Source organism: Penicillium chermesinum (assembly GCF_028974085.1).
Source record: "Penicillium chermesinum strain IBT 19713 chromosome Unknown utg000002l:1.0-5270490.0:1.0-5274688.0, whole genome shotgun sequence".
NCBI classification, from domain to species: Eukaryota; Fungi; Ascomycota; class Eurotiomycetes; order Eurotiales; family Aspergillaceae; genus Penicillium; species Penicillium chermesinum.
Window position 1 is genome coordinate 4,297,546 of NW_026695312.1, and position 26,244 is coordinate 4,323,789.

The 26,244-nt window shown below is 51.0% G+C and overlaps 12 protein-coding genes across 12 annotated transcripts; 6 read left to right on the forward strand and 6 right to left on the reverse strand.

Annotated features, from left to right (window-relative positions):
• Positions 1–265: 265 nt before the first annotated feature.
• N7468_002480 (uncharacterized protein) lies at positions 266–952 on the forward strand (the record flags this gene model as incomplete). Its single annotated transcript, XM_058471777.1, has 2 exons — positions 266–398; positions 474–952. The coding sequence occupies 2 exons, from the start codon at positions 266–268 to the stop codon at positions 950–952; spliced, it is 612 nt and encodes a 203-aa protein (XP_058334918.1).
• A 132-nt stretch (positions 953–1,084) lies between these two features.
• N7468_002481 (exocyst subunit SEC5) lies at positions 1,085–4,251 on the reverse strand (the record flags this gene model as incomplete). Its single annotated transcript, XM_058471778.1, has 3 exons — positions 1,085–1,810; positions 1,866–3,815; positions 3,892–4,251. 3 exons carry the CDS (start codon positions 4,249–4,251, stop codon positions 1,085–1,087), a joined length of 3,036 nt encoding a protein of 1,011 aa, XP_058334919.1.
• Positions 4,252–5,417: 1,166 nt separating this feature from the next.
• On the forward strand, positions 5,418–6,911 carry N7468_002482 (isocitrate dehydrogenase (NAD(+)) IDH2; the record flags this gene model as incomplete). Its single annotated transcript, XM_058471779.1, has 6 exons — positions 5,418–5,504; positions 5,589–5,654; positions 5,770–5,856; positions 5,918–6,040; positions 6,119–6,177; positions 6,221–6,911. 6 exons carry the CDS (start codon positions 5,418–5,420, stop codon positions 6,909–6,911), a joined length of 1,113 nt encoding a protein of 370 aa, XP_058334920.1.
• A 1,147-nt stretch (positions 6,912–8,058) lies between these two features.
• Positions 8,059–9,115, reverse strand: N7468_002483 (EAF7 family protein; the record flags this gene model as incomplete). Its single annotated transcript, XM_058471780.1, has 4 exons — positions 8,059–8,420; positions 8,459–8,660; positions 8,727–8,872; positions 8,926–9,115. 4 exons carry the CDS (start codon positions 9,113–9,115, stop codon positions 8,059–8,061), a joined length of 900 nt encoding a protein of 299 aa, XP_058334921.1.
• A 202-nt stretch (positions 9,116–9,317) lies between these two features.
• On the forward strand, positions 9,318–12,240 carry N7468_002484 (tubulin gamma complex associated family protein; the record flags this gene model as incomplete). Its single annotated transcript, XM_058471781.1, has 2 exons — positions 9,318–11,418; positions 11,477–12,240. 2 exons carry the CDS (start codon positions 9,318–9,320, stop codon positions 12,238–12,240), a joined length of 2,865 nt encoding a protein of 954 aa, XP_058334922.1.
• A 177-nt stretch (positions 12,241–12,417) lies between these two features.
• niaD (nitrate reductase NiaD) lies at positions 12,418–15,390 on the reverse strand (the record flags this gene model as incomplete). The annotated part of the gene is made up of 8 exons (XM_058471782.1): positions 12,418–13,313; positions 13,368–13,609; positions 13,708–13,993; positions 14,059–14,282; positions 14,346–14,581; positions 14,635–14,893; positions 14,958–15,057; positions 15,123–15,390. The coding sequence occupies 8 exons, from the start codon at positions 15,388–15,390 to the stop codon at positions 12,418–12,420; spliced, it is 2,511 nt and encodes an 836-aa protein (XP_058334923.1).
• Positions 15,391–15,917: 527 nt separating this feature from the next.
• Positions 15,918–19,625, forward strand: niiA (nitrite reductase niiA; the record flags this gene model as incomplete). The annotated part of the gene is made up of 9 exons (XM_058471783.1): positions 15,918–16,036; positions 16,086–16,233; positions 16,294–16,833; positions 16,893–16,975; positions 17,029–17,547; positions 17,620–17,822; positions 17,882–18,354; positions 18,418–18,566; positions 18,626–19,625. The coding sequence occupies 9 exons, from the start codon at positions 15,918–15,920 to the stop codon at positions 19,623–19,625; spliced, it is 3,234 nt and encodes a 1,077-aa protein (XP_058334924.1).
• Positions 19,626–20,215: 590 nt separating this feature from the next.
• On the reverse strand, positions 20,216–20,437 carry N7468_002487 (uncharacterized protein; the record flags this gene model as incomplete). The annotated part of the gene is made up of 1 exon (XM_058471784.1): positions 20,216–20,437. One exon carries the CDS (start codon positions 20,435–20,437, stop codon positions 20,216–20,218), a length of 222 nt encoding a protein of 73 aa, XP_058334925.1.
• A 220-nt stretch (positions 20,438–20,657) lies between these two features.
• Positions 20,658–22,467, forward strand: N7468_002488 (MFS transporter; the record flags this gene model as incomplete). Its single annotated transcript, XM_058471785.1, has 5 exons — positions 20,658–20,831; positions 20,906–20,985; positions 21,046–21,321; positions 21,390–22,219; positions 22,283–22,467. The coding sequence occupies 5 exons, from the start codon at positions 20,658–20,660 to the stop codon at positions 22,465–22,467; spliced, it is 1,545 nt and encodes a 514-aa protein (XP_058334926.1).
• Positions 22,468–22,717: 250 nt separating this feature from the next.
• N7468_002489 (DUF718 domain protein) lies at positions 22,718–23,146 on the forward strand (the record flags this gene model as incomplete). Its single annotated transcript, XM_058471786.1, is given in 3 exon segments — positions 22,718–22,785; positions 22,857–23,052; positions 23,069–23,146. The coding sequence occupies 3 exon segments, from the start codon at positions 22,718–22,720 to the stop codon at positions 23,144–23,146; spliced, it is 342 nt and encodes a 113-aa protein (XP_058334927.1).
• Positions 23,147–23,225: 79 nt separating this feature from the next.
• On the reverse strand, positions 23,226–24,102 carry N7468_002490 (phosphoglycerate mutase; the record flags this gene model as incomplete). Its single annotated transcript, XM_058471787.1, has 2 exons — positions 23,226–23,997; positions 24,047–24,102. 2 exons carry the CDS (start codon positions 24,100–24,102, stop codon positions 23,226–23,228), a joined length of 828 nt encoding a protein of 275 aa, XP_058334928.1.
• Positions 24,103–24,596: 494 nt separating this feature from the next.
• Positions 24,597–25,719, reverse strand: N7468_002491 (60S ribosomal protein uL18; the record flags this gene model as incomplete). Its single annotated transcript, XM_058471788.1, has 3 exons — positions 24,597–25,458; positions 25,539–25,576; positions 25,717–25,719. 3 exons carry the CDS (start codon positions 25,717–25,719, stop codon positions 24,597–24,599), a joined length of 903 nt encoding a protein of 300 aa, XP_058334929.1.
• Between the last annotated feature and the right edge of the window lie 525 nt (positions 25,720–26,244).

Below are 26,244 nucleotides of genomic sequence, written 5' to 3' on the forward strand. Positions count from 1 at the left end.
AATTTTAGTACTGTGTATATTTTCGAGTCAAATTTAGATCACACCGGTCTACATTGCTTATTTAGTTATAGTCAAAAGTTGTGAAATTACTGAGATTTCCTACAAGACCCTCCGTACCTGTGATGTGCAAGGCTTGATGTTCGTAGTACGGAGTTTAAGAGACGGATTCCCGCGCCGCTTTTTTTTTCTCCCTTCTCCAACTGCCATCACAGCCCTCCACCTCGAACCACGCAATATTTACCTACTGGTCCTGACCTTTATGATCATGGGACCGAAACGTACTCATGGGGGCGAACATGGCCCATCACAAAATCCTCGCGCAGGGCCTCCAGAGAAAAAGCGCAAGGGCTTCAGTGTCGGACCAGCCAACCTCCCCGATGGAACCTACCGACGCAAGAGTAAGTGCTATATGAGTCTCTAATACCTTTAATTCAGTAGGTTAGATTGGCTAATGGTATATTTCCATTGTGCAGCACAAAAGATCAAATCAGACCTCATCCAAAAAGCCAAAGTGAAAAAAGCCTATGCCAAAATCAAAGCTCAAGAACTCGCCGCTGGAACACCGAAGTCTGTGTACGATACTGCGGAGGCACACAACGCGGAAGCTGCCGAACCAGCCACGCTGGAATTACACCCCGACCGGATTGCGATGCTGAACGAACCTGCGCCGGAGCCGGCACCGGCACCCAAGCCAGAGCGGCGCTCCCGAGACAGAAACGATCGCTCGCAAAGGGAGCGGAGACCAAAGCGCACCGCATTTGATAAGGAAATTGAGATGGCAGAGGCTCGGCGAAAGGAGGCCGAGGCCCGCCAAAAGGAGCGCGAGGCGAAACAGAAAGAACGGGAAGAAATGAACCGCGCGAAGCGGCCCGACCAGTTTGGAAAGCGAAGACTAGGCCGAGAAAGCAAAGTCCTCCTCAATCGGGTGCAGAGAATAGTTGGTCAGACCTAGAATGGCGAGGGCAAGGAGTGGATGACGCAGGGCAAAGTCCCATATCAAAAAGTTACTGTACTGATTATCACGATACCCGATGCACAGAAGTTCTCATTGCATGCTCTATATGCCAGCTTTATTAGATCTACACTATGCAGATTTATCCCTAGACCCGCCCCGTGACCGCCTAAAGCAGGCAAATTCTCCTTTCGTCCGGTCTCTCAGACGTTTCAGCACAACTCGCATCTCGCCGAGTTCAGCTTGTAACTTTTGCCGAGCTTCGTTCGTAGTGCGCCGGTCTAGTTCGATGTAGATTTGACTCTGAATCTCGGATGCCTCTTCCGTTGAGTAGTGGGATAAGGTCTGCGCGAGGAACTCTGTATCCAAGGTCGCTTGCATAAGACCGCCAAGGTCATAGTTGGTCTTGGAGCGGAATGATGCGAGCAAAAAAGACGAGATTTGCACCAGAAGATGATTAAGAATGGTAGCGAGGAGCGAGGAAGGAGCATTAGGCGAAGAGCGACTGGCGCCTGCTGAGACAGTGGATGGTATTGTTGTCGAGACCTCGGTATGGACAAGTACAAGCGTGAGTAATGTGTTATAGACATACGGTCTCACCTGATCAGGGTGATCCGTCGAGGGCGCCCAGTTAGGAGACTCAATACCCGTGGAGATGGTGCTCTTTAGGGATTCGATCGTAGGGGTGGTGTATGACTGGAATAACCGGTCTTCAATCTGCTTGAGAACATCCCGCACAGTCTTGCTCTCTTCGGTTAGTTTAACGGAAAAGGCAGTCTCGAAATTTGATATTAGCTGCGGCACATGTTCGGCTTGGAGGGCCTTGAGATTCGACAAAGTAAGAAGGATCCGAATGTTCTTATGACCGATTAGCACTGGCACACGATAACGAAAATGAGGTCGCACCACTTACCCTGTCCTGGGAGTCCACCGAGTCGGCAGCAAGAACCGCTAGCGCAGCATCAAGCACCTGGCTTGTCATGACTGGCCGCGCGATAACCCACTCGCTGTCTTCGTCCGCGGTTGTTGCATTCTCAGCATTTTCCACCAGCCCACTGAGGGCTTTGTAGATACTAGACACGAACTGCGTGCGAACCATTTGAAGTAGCTTCGCTGGTGGTTGAGTCACGACATCTACCGAGCCAGACTTGGCCATGGCCTCAGAGATATACAAGATCTTCTGCATACCGCCCAGAATTGCGCTCTCAAAAGCCACGAAGAATCCGGGCATTTTTGTGAGATCTCGCTTCTCCAAGTCTCGAGTCCAATCCTCGAGCATTTTACAAACCTCGGCATCCTTGCTCCACGCCGTGCATGCCACTCGGGCAGATCTCTCACGAGCGGTGCTAACGAGACTTTTAAGAAGTTCATGGGCCCTTCCATGAATGTTGACAGGGCGTAAAGCTGCCATTTCGCTTGCAGCAGTACCGATTATGACAAGGAACTTGCTGAGATAGTGAACACCACTCAAAGAGTTAGACCACGGAGGCCAGAACGCAAACTCCTCCCAGTGTTCTCCATGGCGAGGCATGACCAACGGAATGTTCTTTGGTTCCAATTTGAAGCGGGACTCTGTTGGCGTAACACCATGCGATTGGGGGCTTGTAGGGCTAGGCGGAATCGGGGATGACAGAAGAGACACATCCTCCGTTGGAGGGCCATTGAACAGTTCTAGGACGTGTTCTCGAATAAGGTTGACCAACTCCACAACCCCTCTTTCAAGTTCGTCCACATTCTCAGGTGAAAGACGATGGTGTTTTCGGCTTTCACCTTCAAATCCAGTTGGAAGAAGTCTTTGTCGACTACCATCGATGAACGATGTGGCCACTTCCCAGAAATCGAGCACCTCTCCTAAAAGTCCACTTTGAGATGACAGGAGTCTAGTGAGGAAAGCTTGAATGCAGCCCCAAAGCTCAATAACGTGATCGGTGTCTAATCTTCCTGGAACTTCGGCGGAGCTGTCGCGTGGCGCGAGACGAAGATAAGATGCTACAGCCTCAGGCGGTGGCCTGTCCTCGGCAGCAAGTCGACGCCGTAGGATTTCGATCTCAACCTTGCAACGCTCGCAGAATGATGTGATTTTCATCTTTAAGAACTCATATCGACTACGGAGCCATATCCAAATAGGATTATCTTCGACCCCGATTTCCAATAGAGCGCCAATGAGTTCCATATGCTCTTCCACAGGGCCTGAAGTTGTGTTTGTTGTAGAAGTCGTCGGAGCATCACTCAGTCGTTTCCAAAGATCTCGCTTAAAATCTTCAATCTGGTGATCCACGTCCATCCACATGCGGCCCATGGCCAAAACGGTATGTACTTCATGGTCGGAAAGTTGCCGGCGACTGCTGGATGCCTGTTCAACGATTGCTTTGCCTCGATTTGCAAGAGTCCTCGCCTTGGTGTATTGCTCAAAAACCGAATCATAATCCCGCTGCTGGATGGACTTGGATAACAAGCTTCCGATTTCGTACACATCCCGCTGCTTTTCCATCGTCTCGACTACCGACTTGAGCATCTGCTCCCGATCACGGCCTCCCAAGGCAGGTCCCCAAACCTCTTCCGCCTTGACAGATGCTTCCACAAGAGGGCCACGAATTCCCCTCATACCATATTCACTTTCTTTGGTAAGCGCAGTTTTTCGCGTCGAGCGACCATAGCCAGGAGCGGGGGAATGGGAAGGAGATGGAGAAGGGCCTCGCTGACCCGAAAGGTTTCGGAGATGGCTAGATCGGCGCGGAGTTAAAGACTGTTCCTTTTCGACGCCTTGGTCTCGCATTTCCGCGTATACGCTATCGATGGTTGCCTTGGCACGAACGAATCGCTCAAAATTGGCCTCCACCAGAGCCTTTAGTGATGCAGACTTCTGGTCGATCGAATGTGACAGGTGGTCAAGGCCAGTCATGAGGGTTTCAATGGAGTCGGAAGAGTGTACCTGGGACAGGAAGAGCGCGGGGGGAGAAGGAGGTAGACGATAGGAGGAACCGCGAGTGTTTGCCGCCCTCATCGTCTAGCCGTAATCCCTTCTGCTTCAGGGTCCTCAGGACACTGTCACCCGTTCCGAGGGGATCAGGTTCATCATTCTGGGCAGTTTCCCTGCCATCCTTGCCGCGCCGAGATCCAAAGTTTCGCCAGTCGCTAGGGGTCCGCTCGAGTGCGAAGTACCGTGACTTGCGGGCACGGGACTTGCTTTGCTCGACAGACTGCTCTTCGTCCGGGTCAAGCTCGTCTAACTCCGCGGGCCATTCTTCAGGGTATTCGGAAGGCAAGTTGTAATGGCTGGCGACTTCGAGATCGGACATGACGGCCAGGTGTCCGGTGGCGACGAGGCAGATTGAAACGGAAATAGCGTTGGGGACCAAACCCAATGCTTACAGTGGGCTTTGAGGCCTCGTGTCCGAGGATATGCTGCAGGGGCAGCCACGATCTGGAGATGGCGCTACCAGGAGGGGTCCAAGAAAGCTGGTACGGAGCTACAGTACGGAGACAGCGGATTACAGTGTTAGGCTAGGTCCTTCCCATTTTGGGCTTAGCGCCCCCGCCTCCAGCATGTACTGTATGTCTCTACGTCTCCATGTCTCCCCTCGTAACGTGGACAGGGCTCGAATCTGATAGGTAGTGCTTTCGTCGCTTCTGGTAGTATTGTTGCCTTGGGAGTATAAAATATGATCGAGCCCCTCATACAAGATCAATATGTTTATGGTAGTGCAAAAGGGGCCCCAATCCCAAACTCCTTGCAAGGGGGCGTCTTACTATAGGCTTGCTTTTCATCATGAATAGCCTCGAGGCTTCCCAGTGTACTGGCACCTGGTTCAATCCAACATCATTTACTAGTATCGGATAAAAACTATAAGTATGCGGGACTGCTAAATTTTACTGGCCCTTGATGTTAATGCTCAACTTCTTTGTGACTGCTCCGGCATGTCTCCGGCGCTTGGAGCCTTTTTCAAGTTTCGGGAGTGGGACCCTGGGACGTGAACTTGATTCTAGTACCTCAATCTATGAATAACGTAGCAATAACTTGAGCTGGAGAGAACTGCACTTGATCTTATCTTGTAAGACGCAAATTTCATTGGCATATCAACGGGGATGCCTGTATCGCTCTAATAGAACTCGAAAATCCGAGAATTGGCCGAAAATCGGAGTTTAGGTCTTTTGGACCTGGTGGGCGTGACGGAATACATACGTAGTGATGTTTACGGCTAAAATGCCAAACGTTGTATTGCGATTAGTTAAATCACCTCTAGGTTTTTCTAAGAGCCCAATATCAGAACCTTGAACCACCTGCAGATTGATAAAATACACGACAAGCAGAGTGGACTCGGGTAGCCGGGGAAGAAGGCCAAACCACCCAATCCCGTCTTTGCTCCCGGGCGGACCGAAGTTGATTCTTTCGTCTCCTCCCAATCTCCCCTTCTCTCTCCTCCCCACCCACCCCCCCCCCCATTCTTTTAAGGCCCTGTTCACGATGCTTGCTGCCAGAAACTTTTCCGCTGCTCGCCAGTGCTTGCGCTCCGTCCGCATCACTCCCAGCTTCGTGACCCCCATCGCTCAGGTAGGTAGCCTCCCCTTCCGCGAAATGTGGAAAAGGATAAAAAAAAAAGACAGCTCAATTGATTGACTTTGCTTCTTCTGGTAGATCCGAAACGTCTCCAGCTCTTCTGAGGATGCTGTCGCCAAGTTCAAGGGCCAGAAGGGTGCCGATGTACGTTCCTGCTAAATTTTCTGCGGTGCCGCGCGGCTGGCGCAACAGGACAACTCTCCCGCAAGCGCATAATGTGTCGTCCACAATAATACTAACGAATTGCTCCGCGTCATAGGGCAAGTTCACTGTTACTTTGATCGAGGGTGACGGTATCGGCCCCGAGATCGCTCAGTCGGTCAAGGACATTTTTGAGGCTGCCAAGGTGAGACTGCTCTGTCGCCTCGACTGGTTTCGCGCAATTGGAGAAGCTAACAAGTTTTTAGGCCCCTATTAAGTGGGAGTCCGTCGATGTCACTCCAATCCTCAAGGACGGCAAGACCGCCATTCCCGACGAGGCCATCAAGAGTGTGCAGAAGAACTTTGTTGCCCTCAAGGGTCCTCTCGCCGTATGTTTTTCCTTGTCGCGACTGTGCTGTGCATTGGGAATCCGCTAGGCTAATCATGTGCTTTTTACTGCTCTACAGACTCCCGTCGGAAAGGGACACGTTTCCCTGAACCTGACTCTCCGCCGTACCTTCAATCTGTTCGCCAATGTCCGTCCTTGCCGCTCCATCGCCGGCTACAAGACCCCCCTATGACAACGTCGACACCGTCCTGATCCGTGAGAACACGGAGGGTGAATACTCCGGCATTGAGCACGTTGTTGTGGATGGTGTTGTGCAGAGCATCAAGCTCATCACCAAGGAGGCCTCCGAGCGTGTCCTGCGTTTCGCCTTCCAGTACGCCCAGTCGATCCAGAAGAAGAAGGTCCGCGTCGTGCACAAGGCCACCATCATGAAGATGTCCGATGGTCTGTTCCTCAACACTGCCCGCGACATCTCCAAGGACTTCCCCGATGTCGAGTTCGACGCTGAGCTGCTGGACAACTCTTGCCTGAAGATCGTCACCGACCCCACTCCTTACAACGACAAGGTCCTTGTTATGCCCAACCTGTACGGTGACATTCTGTCCGACATGTGCGCCGGTCTGATCGGTGGTCTTGGTCTGACCCCTTCCGGTAACATTGGTGATGAGTGCTCCATCTTCGAGGCCGTCCACGGTTCTGCTCCCGATATTGCTGGCAAGGGCCTTGCCAACCCCACTGCTCTGCTTCTCAGCAGTATCATGATGCTGCAGCACATGGGTCTGCACGACCACGCCAACCGCATCCAGAAGGCTATCTTCGACACCTTGGCTGAGGGCAAGGCTCTTACCGGTGACCTTGGTGGTAAGGCCAAGACTCATGAGTATGCTGAGGCTATCATCAAGCGTCTGTAGGCTAGTCGCTTTTTGGATTTTCTGTACTATGACCCCCCTGATCTATTTCTTCTGTACTTCTCGAACGACATTAGACTTCCTATAGCGATCGAAATATACCTACTTGTGGAGTTACGAGAAAAATTCACCTTTCCTTCTCTCCAGAGGAAAGCTGCATTATTAAAGTCGCACTATTATAAGCAGCGATTCTATTTCCATAAACGCATTCATGCATGACCCCAGAAATTGAATCTGATCACATTCAAAGTCGCGTTGTATCTGACCTTGAAGTTCAAGTGCCTACTCTAAGAGGTCTCCTTTACCAGCTGAGACTGTCGGTCCACCTATACTACAAGCTGACATTGCGCTTGTCAAGATACCATCAAAACCAGCTATTAGTTCGCAATAAGATCATTCAACTGTCTAATCTCGGTTTCTTTGTCAATCAATTCATGTCCATCGGGATGTGAGGCTTTTAAGCTCCTCCAGTTATCGTCGGGAATTGGACGAAAGACATTGATTATACTTGGGGTCCCTGCCTCAAGAAATGCAAGCTTGATTTGTGCGGAAGCGATATCCTTACCAGAGTCTCGGCGATAGCTTGCTATAAGTGCGTGTGACCGGTGGGAAACACGCTTTGTCCGCGAAGCTTGTGGTTACTATGAGCACCAGCCACGAAAATCCTGCAGTCAATCTTCAGAGATGGAAGCTCAAGGATACAGCAATGTCCTAAGTACATTCCCTATTCCAAGTGGGAGAGAGCGAATCACAGTGGCAGTTCGATTTGCATATTCCCTCCAGAACACCCGGGCAGGGCCAGGAAGTCATGCAGATTTTGGATCATCATAATCTATCCTGAAGAGGTCGTATCTATGTCTACCTTCGATGCATGGCTGGGCGCAAGCAGGATGACCTCGAGAGACTAGTGGTTGCGGTGTGCAGTGCCAATACTAGTATTTTAGTTGATGAGAACCGGACAATAGGTAAGCCCGCGGGCCTAAAGGTAGAGTACTCCATGTGAATACTAGTACTCAAAATTGAAGCGTATAGGGAGGGTTTACTGACCTCAAATAGTAATACAGAGCCATACACGCTGTAATAAATCCAAACGCCAATCCCAATCCCCCAGGTATCAAATCAACATATCAACCTCCAGATAGCAACACGTTTAACGTCGACGAGCTGTCCTCCGAATTGCAGTACTTGCTGTGTTTGCTGCGGGTTTCTTATCCTTCTGTTTAGACCGTGACGCTCTGGTGCTGCGTGGCCCACCCTTTTCTTCCTCGGCCTCTTCAGCCTCACTCTCTTCTCCGTCGCTCCCCTCTTCGCCCTCTTCGTCTTCATTTCCACCTGTATCGTCGTCAGATCCTGCACCTGCATCAGAGCCCTTCTCGTGGCCATCATTCTCAATTTCGACCTGGATTTTTGTTGATCGTGTCGCCCGTTTGCGAGTGCCGTTGTTGGACTTGCGCCCACTACGAGATGGGGCAGGAGAGGAGGCAGGTTCCGACAGAGCTACGTAATTAGCGGCTGCCATGGAGACTTTGGAGGCAAATTCTTCAACATACCATCTGTGTCGCCTGCTGTACTTCCATTTTGCGAGTCACCTCGAACGCTGCTTATAGGAGAAGAAGATCCATCTTCGGCGAGCCGCCTTGCGAACATCAAGTCGCCGTATTCTTCGTAGGGCAGTTCGAATGGGCAATACCAGTCGCTCTCGCCATCTTCGTCATCTTCTTCGCCATTCCAACCTGTGTAGACGGGATTTTCCTAAACAGATTGCATGCGTTGGTCAGAGGGGATTCAAACCATGGAATGCATTGCGGAAAGGCTCACTCGTTCATCCAAAGCTTCTAGGTTGTAAAGTGTGCCCAATTTTTTCCATATCCCAGGGATCTGCATATGCTCCCCATTGGACGGACCAAACCCTTGACTTTGTAGATAATCTGCGATTGCGATCATGCGGAAGTGCTTGTGCATGCCTAGGCAATCGGTGTTAGGGTCCCGAAGAGTAACGCATATAGTGCGTACTTACCAACAGGCTTCCACTTAATGATAGCCTTCAGCAGCGCTGTTTCTTGCTCGTCGGTCCAGGGGTCGTTGAGGTGATCGTATTCTTCTTTCTCAACGCTTGCGCTTGAGCCGGGTGTATTCGCGGCGGATTGTGCTGCTTCGGCTTGAGGAGTCGAAGAGTGCGTGCGCTTCGCCTTCTTTCGCGGTCCCATGGTGTTATCGTGTCTTTTCCAGCCGTAAACGAGGCTGTTCGTGGAAAGAGGGTGTGGGTAGTGACGGACTCTGGGGGATTGCGAAGTCGAGTTTCTGTTATCGCAGTGGTCCGTGCACGATAGCTGCTTTCTATCCGCGGGATGCAAATGCGGGAATCTTTCAACGCGCGGCCAACGCGATTGCCCGGGTTATGGGCCAACAATGGAGTTCGACGAGAGCCTTGATCCGTTTTCGAGCGAGAGTCTATGGAGGCTTTCGAGGTTCAGCGTGGAGGCCCTACAGCCGCCCGATGAAATCCCATGGAACGCGACCTTACCTGGTACGCAAATCAGCTCCGTTGTCCTGGTCTTTTACTATATTAGATGGACGCTGACATGGGAATTGACAGATATCTCTAATTCGATACTTAGAGAAACCCTCAATACTTCCGAGAAACCAGATTCCGTATGGAAGTTGAATTATTTCACTGATGAACTTGGAGCTCCCGGATCTTTTGATGATTCGATCGTCAACCCTGCCATAGAGACCGAGTCTGTTACGCCGACGACTAGCTCGCTTGACACAGATGATCGGAGCAATATATGGTCCTTGGATGCTCTTCAAGAAGGCGATCTATTCTCTGCGCCACTGAAATCGTGGGAGAAATTCCATTCTCAATCATTCCAAGAGCCGGTCTCTGCATATTTCAGTGAATCGGGCTCGCGAGGGCTCGACGCCGCGTTGAGGCTCAAAGATGCAGCAAACTCAGATGCGCCAAATGGGCCTGTTCGAGAGAGAGCTTTCGTTCGATCGCTCTTGCATCTGGGATTGGGCTGGAGTTCGCCGTTCTTCTGCTACAATGCGCGCTCCGGCAAATTCGAGAAGTATCAAAGGAGCATTCGCGTCTCCGGCGTGAGCACAACTAATACCGACAAAGTCATCTCAGACTTGATGCAATGCGGATCAAATATGCTATTCGTTCGGTCGTTCGCAGAATCCCAAACATCGAAAGCTAAAAACCTGTCATCCCTCTTCACATTGCGTGGTACCATCGCTGTCGTTCTCTACCATCTTGAAAACCAAGTCACCGGCCGTTCAGAAAGCCTGGTGTCGCTAATCCAGGTCTCTACGTTATTCAGGCGATGCGGTGAGCTAGTTCAAGCCCTAGCTGATATAATCAGGGCAACGGAAAGGGCCGCTTCTGACGCCCAGGTGATATCTATTCTGATGGACCACGCTGCAGTTCTTGCTCTGAAATATGGGTGGATAGAAAATCTCATACAAGAGATTGTTGTCCGTGTAGCAGATCCCTGGCTCGGCTTCATTGAAGGTTGGATTGGTCTTCGACCGGAGATACCAGCTTCAACAGAGCTTATTCAAAGCGGCGCAACGTTTGTCGGCCAGGGAGCCCACGAAGATCTGAGCAGGCTTCGGATAGGACCGTCGAAAAAGATTGACTACACGTACCAAAAAGAACACATGCCTTCGTTTATCCCTGCCGATCAAGCGCAGGATATTTTTGAAAGCGGAAGAAGCTTAAGGCTGCTCAAAAAATCTCACCCAAATCACCCAATTGCTCGGGGTGATGTCCTTACTAGATCAGGTCTGATGCATCTCCACTTCGCAACCAATTGGGCTGATATCGAAAAAATCCACCGGAAAGCCGAAGAGTATGAGTCCAGGCTACGAATCGAAATCCTCCGTTATCACTCAGAAGGGTGGAGGCCCGAGCCAGAGACTGGCTATTTCTCGGTTGCTCAAGACCATGATAGAGATCAAATTGTTCGCCAAACCTTCCAGCTATTCGATATAGATGACGAGGGGCAAATGGCTGATTCCGCAATGGATCGTAAGAGTATCTCGAATGACAAAATTCGCTCAATGATCCGTGACGGTAGAGACGTTGACGACTATTCTATGGAGCCTGTTAAGTCTTTTGGACCTGAGTTAACATCTGGCTTGTACTTATCCCTAGCCCCGGTCATCGCATCTCAAAGCCGCCTTGTTGATTTCTCGTGTCTTCATCACCTGTTCACGGAGCAAAATCTACGGCAGCACCTCGACTTACAATGGCGATTCCAACTCTTGGGTGATGGATCTTTTGTGTCGCGTCTTTCACATTCGCTTTTTGATCCTGAGATGGAGAGTGGAGAACGCAGGGCCGGGGTAGTTCGAAGCGGCGTGCATACCGGGTTGCGGCTAGGGAGCCGCGATACCTGGCCTCCCGCCAGCTCAGAGCTGCGCCTTGTCCTCATTGGACTTCTCGGCGACTGCTATTTTTCGGAGCCGGAGCCAGAGACTCAAGAAAACCCTCAAGCTCAACGTGATAACGAGCTTCCGGGGGGGGCTTAGCTTTTCTATTCGTGAATTGACTGACGAAGAGGTTGAACGGTGCAAAGACCCCAATGCTATCGAAGCACTCGATTTCCTCCGTCTTCAATATAAACCCCCCGAGGCACTTGAAGCTCTCATAACCCAACGGTCGCTCGATAAATATGACCGCCTCTTTAAGCAACTACTCCGTCTGCAACGCATGATGTCTGTGGTAAAGGGCCTTATTCGTGATTCAACCTCGCGATCTTCTCTTTCAGGAGATACTCGAAACATCTTCCAAAAGTTCCGCATCGACGCTCAACACTTTGTTCTCGCTCTCAGCGACTATTGCTTTAATACTGGGGTTGGGTCAATCTGGAATCAATTTCAGGAGAAGCTTTCCAGAATCGAGCGCTGCCTTCGACGCGGTGACATTGACGGAACAATTGAGACAGCCCACTCAGTCCATCGCCTCCGGGACCTACATGAGGATGTACTCGACCAGATGCTGTTTGCCTTTTTCTTAAGCAAACGACATGCCCCAGCGGCTAAATTGCTCGATACCATATTCAGCATCATCCTCGCATTCAGTCCATTATCGAAAGCTGATGGCAGTGGGCTTCGCCATGGAAGTGAGGGTACTGTTCATCATCTGTATGCTACGTTTCGGAAACAATCGTCTGCTTTTGTTGGATATCTGCGCGGCTTAGATTCTGGGAAGGCCTCTTCCAAGCCTATGCAAAAGTCTGGGGCCTTCTTTGCGTCGCGAAGCGATCCGACTAGTGTTTTTGACCATCTTCGTGTAAGATTAGAGATGCGACGCTACTATTGATCTTAACAAAGGCCTTGATACAACCTGCATGTCCTAAGGAGGCACTTATTGACGATTTATGATCAACACGAATGTTCCTTGCCGATAGATCTCGTTTCACGTTCTAAATATTACCCGAAGGGTATATGCAGGGTAGTCGCTCAAAAATGCCATCAGAACACAATTTGAAAGCCACATTTAGAAAAAATGAAGGTCTGACTCTTTCCACCCCTGGGCGAGGAGGCTCTTCTTTACAGATTTCTCCATTGCCTCTGGCCCACACAAGATAACCATGCTTTCACCATTCGGGTCCGGAGTAACGTACTCCGTGAGCAATTCTTCAGAAATTCGCCCCCGACGACCTGCCCAAGAATCCGACGCCTTGGTGAGCGTGTGGACCAGAGCACATTTCTGACTATCCAATTTGGCATAGTCATCCAACTCCGCGCGGCATAGAATGTCCTCTTCAAGTCTATTTCCATCCAGAACGAGACACGTTGTTGGATCTTGAGGGTCTTGCATGACAGCACGCAGAACTTGAAAGATGGGAGTAATTCCAGTCCCACCACAGATCATTTTGAAGGAACGAACCTTTCGTTCTTTTCCGCTAATCAGGACCCGCCCATTGCCCAAGTACTCGAAGCGGCCGGTAGGCCCCTTGCACTCGATATCTGCTCCCAGCGCCAGTTCGTCGAGAGCCGTGGTCATCTTTCCCCCAGGAGCAGCGTCTGAAGGAAAGTAGATCTTAATAAGCAGTTCCATTTTGCCTTCCATTTTCGTGTCCGATATGGGAGTATACGACCGGATTAGTGGCTCCTTGTTCTTGGGATCTGGCACCTTGATCATAAGGTGCTGACCTATCGGAAGTCCCAGTAATTGGTTCTTATGTTCCAAATCGAAAACAAAGACGCGAGTGTCCTGAGAAATGTTTCTCTTCTCGACAAGTCTGGCCTTTGTCCATGTCCTTGACTGGAGAAATGTCGGACGAGGCTCATCGGATACCGTTACGGTACTGGCATTGAGGGCCACGACAGAGGCTTTGTCTAATGTGCCGATGTGGTAGTCGGGCATCATCATCTTCGCAGTCTCACTATCTGCTGGAGATTAGTATCGAGGACGATATCGCTGTGACTCAAAGTGATACTTACGGATTGCAAGGAAGTCTTCGGAAACGTCCAAACCTGCAGAAGCTGTGATACTGATCGCTCCTCCGGGGTGGCCGTCCAAGAACCCTGTACCATCATATACTTCTCCATTAACCACAAACCAGGGGTTCTCGCTTGTGCTGTTCGCCTTCAACTCTTGAAGGTCTATGATCCGGCTCAGTCCCTCTTTCTTCATGTTGATTTCTTTCCCTGGCTCAATCTCCATAGGGGCTTCTCCTTCGCGTCTATCCCCCCCAGTTCCCGTTCGTTAAATCCCCCCCCGGCTTTCTTCACTCTCTCCATCCAGCCCCCGGATTTGGTAGGATGCGTTGGATGCTCGAACCTGAGAAGATTGTCCTCTTTGCTGATCGTTACCCGGAACCATGGGTTGTTCATCATTCCCAGGACCGACCAATACATGTCGCGTGGCTGTGCCATCATGCTCTCGTCCATAGCTCTAACGAGCAATGCATCGCTAGTCGCGAGGTCAGAGATTGGAATAGAAAGAGACCAGAAGGACCAGCAGAAGCAAGATTCGCGCTTCCACATGTCTACCTGCCCCCCAAACAGGTCGCCGTCCCACTCCCGGTATTTGTCCTCTGCATATTCGATATTGGCAAGACGCCAGGCTAGATGGCGACACATACGCATCAGCACAACTGGATCCTTGAAAGAGAATCGATTCCAAACCTACATTTTCCCCTGTCAAGCGATATTTCGACCCGCGTAACCCTTCGACCGCCGCCTGCGTAGGCATATCCCTTTGCCGTGTACGTTGAACTAGCCGTCGAGAGATCTAGCTCTTCTTCATGTTCCGGGAAGACAGCGACGGAGTTCACATTCAGGTCGTAAATGGCGTATCGCTCGTCCATCCACCACTTCTTGTCTTGTGCCGACATTTCAGGTGATACCATCGTCCTTGAAAGCTCAGTTAGTACACGGCACTAACGGACCTGCGGAGTCAACGAGCCAACTGCTTACGGCAAAACGCGATTATCATTAATATGATACCAATTGTCGCTCGGGGCATCTGTCAAGATCAACTTCGTGAGCCACTTCACACTGCGCCCACCAATCTGACCGGGAACCACGGCCCGCAAGGGACGTCCGTGATCAGGGCGTAACGGCTCCCCGTTCATTTTGTGCGCAAGCATAATGCCGCGATTGAAGTCCATAGCCCAATTCAACTTGACAGAAGTGCCGTAAAATCCGTTCGGCTTGAGCAAAATCGTTAGTCTCTTGATGTGTGGAGGGAGACGAGTATATTCACCAACTTGTCCGCGCCTTCCATGCATACGTATTTGGCTTGACGGAGGGGCTTTGCACTGCGTAAGATATCTGCCAGCATCGGTCCCGTCCATAACGCAGTGGAAAGGCCTGCTGCACCCCACGAGAACCCCTTGGACTTTCGGACGGTGTTTTGTTCCTTTCGTCTGTTTCCGGCGCAGACCAGCGTGACGGGGGTTGTGATTTGGTCATAATTTTGGAGAATGTCCCGCAGGGTTAGAATGATTGGGGTTTCCACGAGCCTGGGGACGGCATTAGCTATCCTCATGTTTTTCTTTTGATGATTTCGTGTCTATGAGATTATACCCTTCAATCCTCAGTTCCCAATTGGGAATATCTTCGTCTTTGACTTCGGGCACTGGCCCGTGGTTGCGGACATAGAATAGCTCTGGTGAGGTAAGGAAGCCTAAGAGGAAATTGATATTAGCTCTAGATCTACATTGTGTTTCCCATCACCCTGGTTCTACAGACCTTCCTTGTAGAGGGCCGTCAAAGGCGGCTCAACATTGAAAGGGTGAACACCCGTCAACCGAATAAGTCTGGGATCTCGCGGTACATGCTTGTCTGGTGTAGTTTTATCGACGTCTAATACCTCGGTTGGATGAATCGATGGGGGCGGCAAAGGGACATCAGGCTCTCGAGGAGTTGGGAGGTTATGGAATTTGACCTTAACGGCTGTAGGTGACGAATCGTCTGTATCTGAATCAACCAAACTTTGGGGAGGTGATGGAGATGTCATAGTGGTAGAGGTATTGGAGCGACCCGCGTAACTATACACCCCAGTATTTCTTCTGAACTCTATAAGAACATGAAAGATCCCCTATGTAATTAGATCATCGAAAACCGTTTTGGATTTGAACACCGGGGCCTCTCCACTTAGTGTTTACTAGGGCTCTGTCAAGAAAGTTCGTAACATACGAGGCCAAATGAACATCTCCGCGGGGGGGGGATTGGGAGACAAGTGGCAATCTACATTAGTCACTTCTCTGCTTTTAGTCATGACGCTGACCTGCAGAACAACGCAATGCTGAACAGCCGATGTCGATCGTCCAACTCTTGCCTTATCTCTATACCCAGCGGGGCCAATTAAAATGGGGGTTGTATCTCCGCGGAGGATTTTCACCATTCACGATGGCCCTACTTCTTCCGTAACACACGCTTGGCCGTGTCACTACCCATGACCATAACTATTTTCTTAAACGGAAATGTCGTAGAGCTAGCTGCTCCAAAATAATCCCGTCCGTGTTACCTCCTCATCCCTCCATCATGCCCGTGCTTGATGGTCTTCGATTCGGCGAGCCGGTTGATGCCAGCCCGAGTCCGAGTACCTCGAAAAGGCATAGAATCGTAGTGGTAGGACTGGGAATGGTGGCTATTGCCTTCATGTGAGTCGGGGAATACGGCGTGTCCTGGGCCACGCGCTGACAAGGGTAGCGAGAAAATCATCAAGCAAGACACCGACAAGCGATACGATATTGTAGTTATCGGCGAAGAGTCACACGTCGCATACAATCGAGTGGGCCTGTCGTCATTCTTCGAGCACCGAAAGATCGAAGATCTATATCTGAACCCGAAAGAATGGGTAAGCAAACATGGAGCAGAGAAAGCTCATCCAAAATGGTGGTCTCTAATGCTTGGCCAGTATGCCTCGATCAAAGAACGATCATTCGATTATCATCTCAACACAATTGTCACCAAAATCAACCCCTCAGAGAAATCAGTTGAGACATCCACGGGAGATACCGTTTCCTACGATACGCTGGTGCTGGCTACTGGATCGGACGCAGTTCTACCCACGCAGACCCCCGGCCATGATGCAAACGGGGTATTCGTATACCGAACCATTTCGGACCTGGAGCGCCTGATTGATTTCGCATCCAGTCACAAGGGCAAAACTGCCGTGACGGTTGGCGGAGGTTTACTGGGGCTGGAAGCGGCCAAGGCCATGACAGACCTCGAGGACTTTGGGAACGTCAAATTGATTGATCGCAACAAGTGGGTTCTGGCTCGTCAGCTTGATGGCGATGCGGGATCACTGGTTACTCGAAAGATACGAGAGCTGGGACTAGATGTTCTGCACCAGAAGCGGGTCGCTGAAGTGAACACTGACTCGGAGAATAATGTCACCGGCATTACTTTCGAGGATGGGGAACACATCGACTGTTGCTGCATCTGCTTTGCTGTAAGTTATTCGGGCTTTATCCACATCCTCGCCGGCGAAGGGCTAACGGGCTTGGAAAGATCGGTGTCAAGCCACGAGATGAGCTGGCATCTGCTGCCGGAATTCAGTGTGCTGGCCGGGGCGGGTTTGTGATCGATGAAAGGTCTGTCTCGGGGCCCTGTGATGAAGGGAGCAATTATACTGACTTTCACGTAGCCTTCAAACGTCCGTGCCGGATATCTTTGCCGTCGGAGAATGTGCTAGTTGGGACAATCAAACCTTTGGGATCATTGCTCCGGGCATTGAAATGGCCGATGTGCTGGCTTATAACCTCACGAACATTGGCAAAGAGCCAAGGCGCTTCACAAGACCGGACCTGAGCACGAAACTGAAGCTCCTGGGAGTCGATGTGGCGTCTTTTGGCGATTTCTTTGCGGATAGAGATGGTCCCAAATTCATGCCAGGCAATCGTCCATCAATCGGCGGAGCTGGTGATTCTGGTGACGAGGAGCCACCGGTCAAGGCTTTGACCTATAAAGATCCCTTTGGGGGAGTCTACAAGAAATACCTGTTCACCATGGATGGGAAGTACCTCCTCGGTGGAATGATGATTGGAGACACTAGAGACTATCTGAAGTTGAACCAGATGGTCAAGACCCAGAAGCAGCTTGAGGTGCCTCCGAGCCAGTTTATTCTGGGAGCCCAGAAAGAAGGAGACGAGAATGCCGATGACCTGTGAGTATGCATCCAGCACCGACTTTTCTATTGGGCAACTTCACTAATCTTGCTTATTTACTTCTTCTATAGTGATGATAGCACCCAGATTTGCTCGTGCCATAACGTGACGAAAGGTGATGTGGTGGAGAATGTCAAGAGCGGCTCTTGCAAAACGATCGGAGAAGTCAAATCCTGCACCAAAGCTGGCACCGGCTGCGGTGGCTGCATGCCTCTTGTGCAATCGATATTCAACAAGACTATGCTTGAGATGGGTCAAGAAGTTTCCAATCACTGTTAGTGTACCCTGCCACTGCTTCCTGTTCCAAGGGCCTGCGCTAATCTTACTGCACAGTGTGCCTGCACATCCCATACTCTCGCGCAGACCTTTACAACGTGATCGCCGTCAAGCAACTCAAAACATTTGTCGAAGTTATGCAAGTGGCTGGAAACAACCCAAACTCCCTCGGATGTGAAGTATGCAAGCCTGCGATTGGTTCAATTCTGTCGAGCTTGTTCAACCCCCACGTCATGGACAAGGGATACAACGATCTCCAGGATACGAACGATAAATTCCTGGCAAACATCCAAAGGAACGGCACATTTTCGGTTGTGCCTCGCGTGCCCGGTGGAGAGATCACGGCCGATAAGCTCATTGCTATTGGGTCTGTTGCGAAGAAGTACGGACTTTATTGTAAGATCACTGGTGCCCAGCGGATTGACATGTTTGGGGCCAAGAAGAGCGACCTACTGGACATTTGGACTGAGCTAGTGGATGCTGGCCTGGAGAGCGGCCACGCCTATGCGAAAGCTCTCCGCGCGATCAAGGTTCGTATCTATTCTTATTATTTCGTGACCGGGTCCACTAACGACCATCACAGAGCTGCGTAGGCACAACATGGTGCCGATTCGGGAGTGGGAGACAGCGTGGGAATGGCAATCCGCCTGGAGGAGCGATACAAGAGTATAAGAGCTCCACATAAATTCAAGGGCGCGGTCTCCGGCTGTGTTCGAGAATGTGCCGAAGCCCAGAATAAGGAGTAAGTCTCATAATAGCAAGCTTGGGGGCGCGGGAACGGGTTCGCTAATTGCTGTTTAGCTTCGGTCTCATTGCCACAGAGAAAGGGTTCAACATCTTTGTTGGTGGCAATGGAGGGGCAAAGCCTCGACACTCAGAGCTTCTCGTCAAGGATGTCCCTCCGGAGATGGTCATGCCAGTGATTGATCGATATTTGATTTTCTACATTCGCACCGCAGACAAGCTCCAGCGTACCGCTAGGTGGATCGAGAACCTGCCGGGCGGAATCAATTACTTGCGCGAAGTCATCATCGACGACAAGCTCGGCATCTGCGCAGAGATGGAAAAGCAGATGCAAGATCTTGTGGACAGCTATTTCTGTGAATGGACTGAGACTGTTCGAGATCCCAAGCGCCGGAAGACATTCCAGCAATTCGCAAATACCGACGAAAAGGTCGAAACTGTGGAGGTTGTCCAAGAGCGATCCCAAAGCAGACCTACTTACTGGCCCAACGAGGCTGCCCAAGAGGACTTTAAGGGCCATCAGTGGTCGAGCCTGTCATGGCAGCCTGTCATCCGAGCCGATCACTTCTCGGACGAGCCGCCGCAGGTCTCATCCGCCAATGTGAAGCGTGGAGACACCCAGCTTGCCATCTTCAAGATCAAGGGGAAGTACTACGCGACACAGCAAATGTGCCCTCATAAGAGAGCCTTTGTGTTGTCGGATGGCTTGGTGGGAGACGACGACGCCGGCAAGTATTGGGTCTCGTGTCCTTACCACAAGCGCAACTTCGAGCTCAACGGTGAGCAAGCCGGCCGCTGCTCGAATGATGAAAATGTGAACATTGCCACCTTCCCCGTTGAAGAGCGCGACGATGGTTGGATCTACTTAAAGCTTCCCGGAGTCGAGGAGCTGGATGCTGTCTTGGGAACCGAGAAGTGGAAGGTCAAGAAAGGCGAAGTGCCTGACCCATTCCTGAAACTCGACAAGAAGTACAAAGGGCTGCGAGGGAAGAAGATGACTGCTGCCATTCCGTCGGAGCGGCCATCTGTGCAACCAGCAAGTCGAATCGACTGGTGATCTCATGGTGTCTAATTTCTCGTTGTCGATGATAATATACTACGTTCGGGAGGTCAGCTTATTGAATAGCATATCAAATCCATATCTTCAGTCATGAAATAGCATTCACTACTCAATATCAAAGCCCATCATCTCCTGCTAAGAAGTATTTCATGTTATGCTCAGAAGTCCTAAAAAGTCCCCTTGGGCCCAGTAGCTATGACGCAATGAGCTTTCGGACGGTTGTGGTGCGGATGTCGACCCACATGGGAGTAAACAACACGCCCGTCATATCCAAACTAATTTTAGCCCATCACTGTACGGAAAAAGAGTGGAAGATTAATTTAAGGTATTTCCGCGGAGCCACCGGCACGACCCACTAGTCGGACTGACACCTCGTTCCTTATCTCCCGCGAATCCAGCATCCAATGAGATGCGGTCGATTTATCTACGCGGTGGGCTGATGGACCCTTCTCCGGGGCACAAACAATATCCTCAGTTCCAGAACTCCCTCAGCACCGATGACAGACACTTTCCCCAGTATCCCCGCGGAGTTACTGTCCGGAGATCTGGTTACTTTACTGCTCAGCTCATGCCGAACAGAGGATTCGTCATAGGCCACTTGTCCGTTCCTTATCGTCGTCAGTGTCCAGCACCAAGTCAGCCGAGGATATCGTGCCTCCATCTGGTGAACAGAGAAGCCGGGAATTGCCAAGATATCTCGACGCACGAATCAGCGTACCAGGATAACTCGGAATAGCTCCTTTCTGCCAGATCTGAATTGGCATCCCCAGAGGACTTGGTATCCGCGAGACGATGGTATTGTTTGTCATCTTGACGCTCGTATTCGACGACACACGCCTGAGGTAGATATCATCGTTCCTCTTGCTATATAGGACGCGATTTCTTGATTCCGTTGTTCCTACTCAGTCAATCTGGTCAATGAGAGAATTGTTTCAGCATATTATACCCCGAAAGAATCAGTCCTATCGCAAGCGGTGCTGTTGCTGGCTTTGTTGAACGAGAATCTTCTCTGCGCTGTGAGCCATTACCATGGCCATCGGTTTCATTAAAAGTCTTTTTGCTTCTCCGGAGGTGAATCCATCCAACAGGAAAGCTAAGACTATTCCTATTCTCAACCCCGTCGACCAATATGGTCGGGTTTTCTTCTTCTCATGGCTTGGCTTTATGGTGGCATTCCTCTCATGGTATGCTTTCCCACCACTGGTACGTTGCCCCTTACCTTGGAAAGGTCTTTGCAAAGACGTCGAGACCATACTGACTATCGGTCCAATCTATAGTTGACGGATACAATCAAGAAAGACCTTCATATGAGCCGAGCGGATGTTGCAAACTCCAACATAGTGGCACTTCTTGCGACGTAAGTCCTGTTTGATATTGAATGCAGAAAAAAAAAACACCACCAGCTCACCCGATCTAGTCTTCTTGTTCGACTTGTCTCCGGTCCCCTGTGCGATCGATTCGGCCCACGCTTGGTGTTTGTCGGCCTTCTACTGGCAGGGGCTATTCCGACCGCTATGGCGGGCCTGGTGACAACACCCAAGGGACTGATCGCCCTGCGGTTCTTTATTGGAATCCTAGGCGGCACTTTTGTTCCATGTCAAGTCTGGTGCACTGGGTTCTTTGACAAGAACATCGTGGGTACAGCGAACTCACTAGCCGGGGGCTGGGGGAATGCGGGTGGTGGGATAACCTAGTATGTTTCGCCAAATGGGATCATCAGGACGCTGAGGAAACCAGGCACTAACCACGGTGCTCTTCTAGCTTCGTTATGCCAGCTATCTACAACTCCCTTGTGACGTCGCAGGGTCTGACCCCTCATAAAGCATGGCGTGTAGCCTATGTCGTGCCATTTATCATCATCACCGCGGTGGCATTGGCAATGCTGTTCCTTTGCGAGGATACTCCGACTGGAAAATGGTCGGAGCGACACCTCTGGGCTCAAGAATTCAGCCAGCCTCAGATACCGTCTGAGGGCAACATCGTTGAGCTCCATGCGAGCAGCACGCCAACCGACGTCTCGAGCCCTCCGTCTACATACAACGGGATGACAGTCGATGTGGAGAAGAAAGGGACCCAAAGCCCTCGCATCCTGGACAGAGACATGCCGGCGGTGGGGCAAATCAACAACTTCAGACCAGAAGCCGTGGTTGCCCCGTCGCGGAAAGAAGCGTTGGCCGTGGCTTTCAGTCTTTCCACTATGGCCGTCGCAATCCCTTACGGGTGCTCGTTTGGGGCTGAGCTCGCGATCGACTCTTCCTTGGGCAGTTACTACGCCGCCAATTTCCCATCTCTGGGGCAGACTGGATCAGGTCAATGGGCGGCCATGTTTGGTCTGCTGAACATCATCTTTCGCCCTGCGGGCGGCTTCTTGGGGGACCTGGTATACCGCTACTCAGGTAGCCTCTGGTCGAAAAAGCTGTTGCTGACCTTCCTGGGGGTTGTCACGGGTGCCTTTCTTCTGGCGGTTGGGCTTACCAACCCAACCGAAGAGGCGAACATGTTCGGGCTCATGGCTGGAATGGCTTTCTTTCTGGAGGCGGCTAATGGAGCTATCTTCGCACTTGTGCCTCATGTGCATCCGTATGCTAACGGTAAGCCATCCCCCATTTGTTGCATCTCAACTCAAGTCCAGTTACTGACGGCAGATGTTCCAGGCATTGTCTCTGGTATTGTAGGAGGCTTTGGTAACCTCGGGGGTATCATCTTCGCGATTGTTTTCCGATACAACGGCTCGCAGTACGGAAGGTCAATGTGGATCATGGGGGTGGTCGCTCTAGCGGCCAATATCGCCGTTAGCTGGATACGGCCTGTTCCGAAAGCCCCTGTAATCTCTCCATGAGTTCCATAGGATTTATCTGTTACGAGCACTTGAAAATTTCCAGTTCACTTGTTAATTAAAGTTCAATCCTAAATCGCAAATCGTACTTGCGGCTCAAGCCAGCGGTCTCCGGGGTATCACACCCCGGAAATAGATGAATGGGTGAACGCTGCCGCGAGGACGTGGGGCTCGATCGACCCTGCCAGTTTTCTTCTTCCGACTCACTTGTTTTTCTCTTGGACAGTAAATTCAAACTGTTGATTCAGCCGCCATGTCTTTTGTTCGCCCCATTGCACAAATCGTCCATCTTAAGCCCTCGGCCGTGGCTGCGTACAAAGAGTGACATACCAGACCAAAGGTACTGCAACAGATCAAGGACTACGACATTCAAGGCTATAACGGTAAAATAGCATCGCCATGGGACGATTTTCTAATCATACTTCGACTCAGACTCTATCTTTTTCGACAATGATCGCACGCTTTCCGCAACTTTCAAATATATCAGCGCAGACTTCGAGGGGCCCATGGAAAAAAAAAAAAGCATGCGAACCCAAAATTGAGAGAATGGTGGGCCATGACAGACGGAATGCAAGTGCGTATGCTGTGGTAATGAATTATACAGTCTTCTACTAATGAATCTGCGGCGAAGGAGAACCCAATCCCGGGAGCTGCGGGTAGTGCCGATGGCCCTGGGTGGTAGAAGGTCCTGGATGAAGTCTTCTACAAGGAGTGGAAAGCGTTCCGGACGAAAAAACGAAAACTATAGATAGTCTTCGGATTCACTTCTTCTTGAAGAATTGGTCCAGTCTCTTTTGCTGTGCGTCATGCTTTGCGCTGCCAATCCCACCGCGAGTGCGCTGAAGACCTGCGAGATGGTCTTTCATGTCAACAGCCTCGATGGTAATGATCCAACCAGATGGCACAAGACTGTCAGTTTCTGGCGTGGGAGCTGGGGCAATCGTGCTTGGCTGGATCGCAAAGCTCATGAACCCAGTATTGGACCAAATAGGGGTGAAGACCCCTACTGGCAACCCATCACGGGCTGCATTGCCGGTTGAGAAGCGTACTTCACCTGGCTTAAGGGAATCAACAAGACACCCCCACAATACACGCATGAAAACACCATGAGATACGATAGCCACATTCATGTCTGAATTCGCGGTGTCGGAGAGTAATGGCCAGATCTCGTCCGTCAGAAATGACATCGCCCTTGTTGTCATGGATTGCACACTTTCGGCCTCAGCGCTTGTATAAGAGCTCCCTTTTTCGGGCTTGATTGAAGAGGCGCCAAGTACATCTTGCCTCATGGTAGCTGACTGGATTCGCTGTCCCTCTTTAGAGCCGAAATCCTTTTCTCTCAGCTTCGGGGTCATTAGAAGTGGTGCTCTTCGGGGCTGAAGACGGTTTATCCCTTCAGCTGTCAAACGGGTTCGTGTTAGATCAGAAGAAAAGATTTGACCGAAGTGGACGCCATTGGATGCAAAATATTGGGCGACAGACTCGATTTGTAGGACGCCATGATTAGTGAGGGCTGAGTCCGTAACACCGGCCCTATTGCTTGTGTTAGGTATGGTAGGTATGCTTTGTACACAGTACATACCATACATGGGCCACATTATGGACGGTCTCCGCATGTCGAATGAGGTAGAGCCTCATCGCGGAGGCCTTGGTGGCGAAGTGGCGATGCAGTGGAATCGAACCGCCCTGGGTGTTGAAGCCATATGGAAACACCAGGTCACGTGGCCGCTACACTTGTTCACCATCATAGATTGTCATGATCTAAGGTAGAAGGAAGGAAAAGCATTTATGTGAATGATCCAGAAGATATCGCTCTACGAGTACGCATTCCCATTTACGGCAGTTAACTATCCAGGCCGGCGGCATCAAAGGAAGAAAATTGAGGGAAGATGAGATTGATGGACATTAGAGCAGTTAGGACTGTGAAAAAAAAATTGCCTGGTATGAAAACACCGAACTAATTGCTCCGAAGGTATGAACCCTTTAAAACGTAACACAAGTGGTATGAGCCATGATCCATCATCACATCAAACGAAGAAACGCCGATTGGCATGAAGCCAATCCCCTCGTGGTATTGTAGAACTTTTCGGGGATATTTTGGGTCACCAGAGGACAAGTCAGGGAGCAAGCGCTTAAGCAGCAAGCTCGCGGATCTTCTCCTGGACACGAGCCTTCTTCTCGGCGCGGGAGAGCTTCTTGGTCTTGTACTTCTTGCTCTCGGCCTTCCACTCCTCCTTGGACTTCTTGGGCTCAGCACCCTCCTCCTTCTTGAAGGGGTCCTCACGGATGGCAGAGTGGGCCTCGGTGTAGAGCTCCTCGAGGTCTCCGGAGTCGATCTCCTCCTCGATGTACTTGGCGAACTGGGACTTGTAGCGCTCCTCATCCTCATCGGCGAGGGTCTCCATGTACTCAGAGACGTGGCCGCCGACAATGTAGTTGCGGAGAAGGTCAGCATCGAGCTCCTCGGTCTCGATGTCGTAACCGGGGAAACGGCGGGAGGAGTGGGGGATGAAGATACCACCGTCGGAGGCACCCTTCATGGCACCGAAGACACGGTTACCGGTGGAGGTGCGGACGAGACCAACATCAAGGAAAGCCTTGAAGGGACGGCGCTCGCCATCCTCGGTCTCAACGGCCTCAGCGAGAGTGTGCTCGCCAGTGGCCTCCTCGACACCAGGGAACTGCTCGTTCAGGCCGAGCTTGGTGAGAACACGGCGGGCAAGGAGCAGACCGGTGGCGTAGGCGGCAGCCCAGTTGGTAAGACCCTGGGTGATACCGTAGGCCTTCAGCTCGTGGGAGTAGGCGGCGGCAATGACCTTGTCACCGGAGATCTCAGAGTGGACGATCTGAGTGACGATGTCGCGGTTGGTGAAGCGAACAACCATGCGGTACTTGGGAGCGTTGTACTTGTTCTTGGCCTGGGTGATCAGGCGCTTGCGAGCGTAGTAGTCGGTCTTACCCTCGCGGCGACGGCGGTACTTAGTCTGGTAGCGACTGGTAAAAGTCAGTACAACGATTCTCACTACGGACGTTGCGAAGAGTTTAAGCCCATGGCATTGTATAGTTTCACGTACCTGAAGTAGGCATCGTTCTTGACAGTCTTGGTGAAAGGCTATACAAGATAAAACGAGTCAGCAATTTGCGCTTCAGAAAATGTCCGAAGCATCTTGCAGGGACCCGACTCCAGAATGGAGGGAAAGCAATGATGCCAGCAGTGGTAATTCTTCAACCGACTGCAGCAGGCGAACTCACCATGGTGACGGTTGACGGAGCTGAGGCCTGGTGTCGACTGGTGTGGGAAGAAGATCGAGTCGTGTGTGCGGACAATCTTTTGTGGGGGACTTTCGCTTAGCGGGGATGCAGCCCACGCCACAGCGTGGTTGGCCACACGTCGACGACCCGCGAACTGGAATGGCTTAAGGAACATCCTTTTGCTCTACACTACGACGCCTGACTTCTAATTGTAGTTCTTCATTTTTCCACAGGGAAAATGACTTGCTAGACCTGCGAAGAGCCTCGAAATCAAATGCCAATTGACTACACTCCACTTGGTGGAAGCAGGTGATCGCCCACGCAAAATGGTCTCGAAAGAATTTGAACGGAGCGGGGAAACAATTACGCGGTGGATCTCAATCACATGATATACAATGAGCCATACGGCTGTACTGCACAGGCGCATCTCTCATCTATATCGACTCGAGGGTATTCCAATTGGTCGGGACGCTGTTACTGTAGTCCTATTATGATTTCTTTTAGTTACACCGGGCTACCAAACAATGG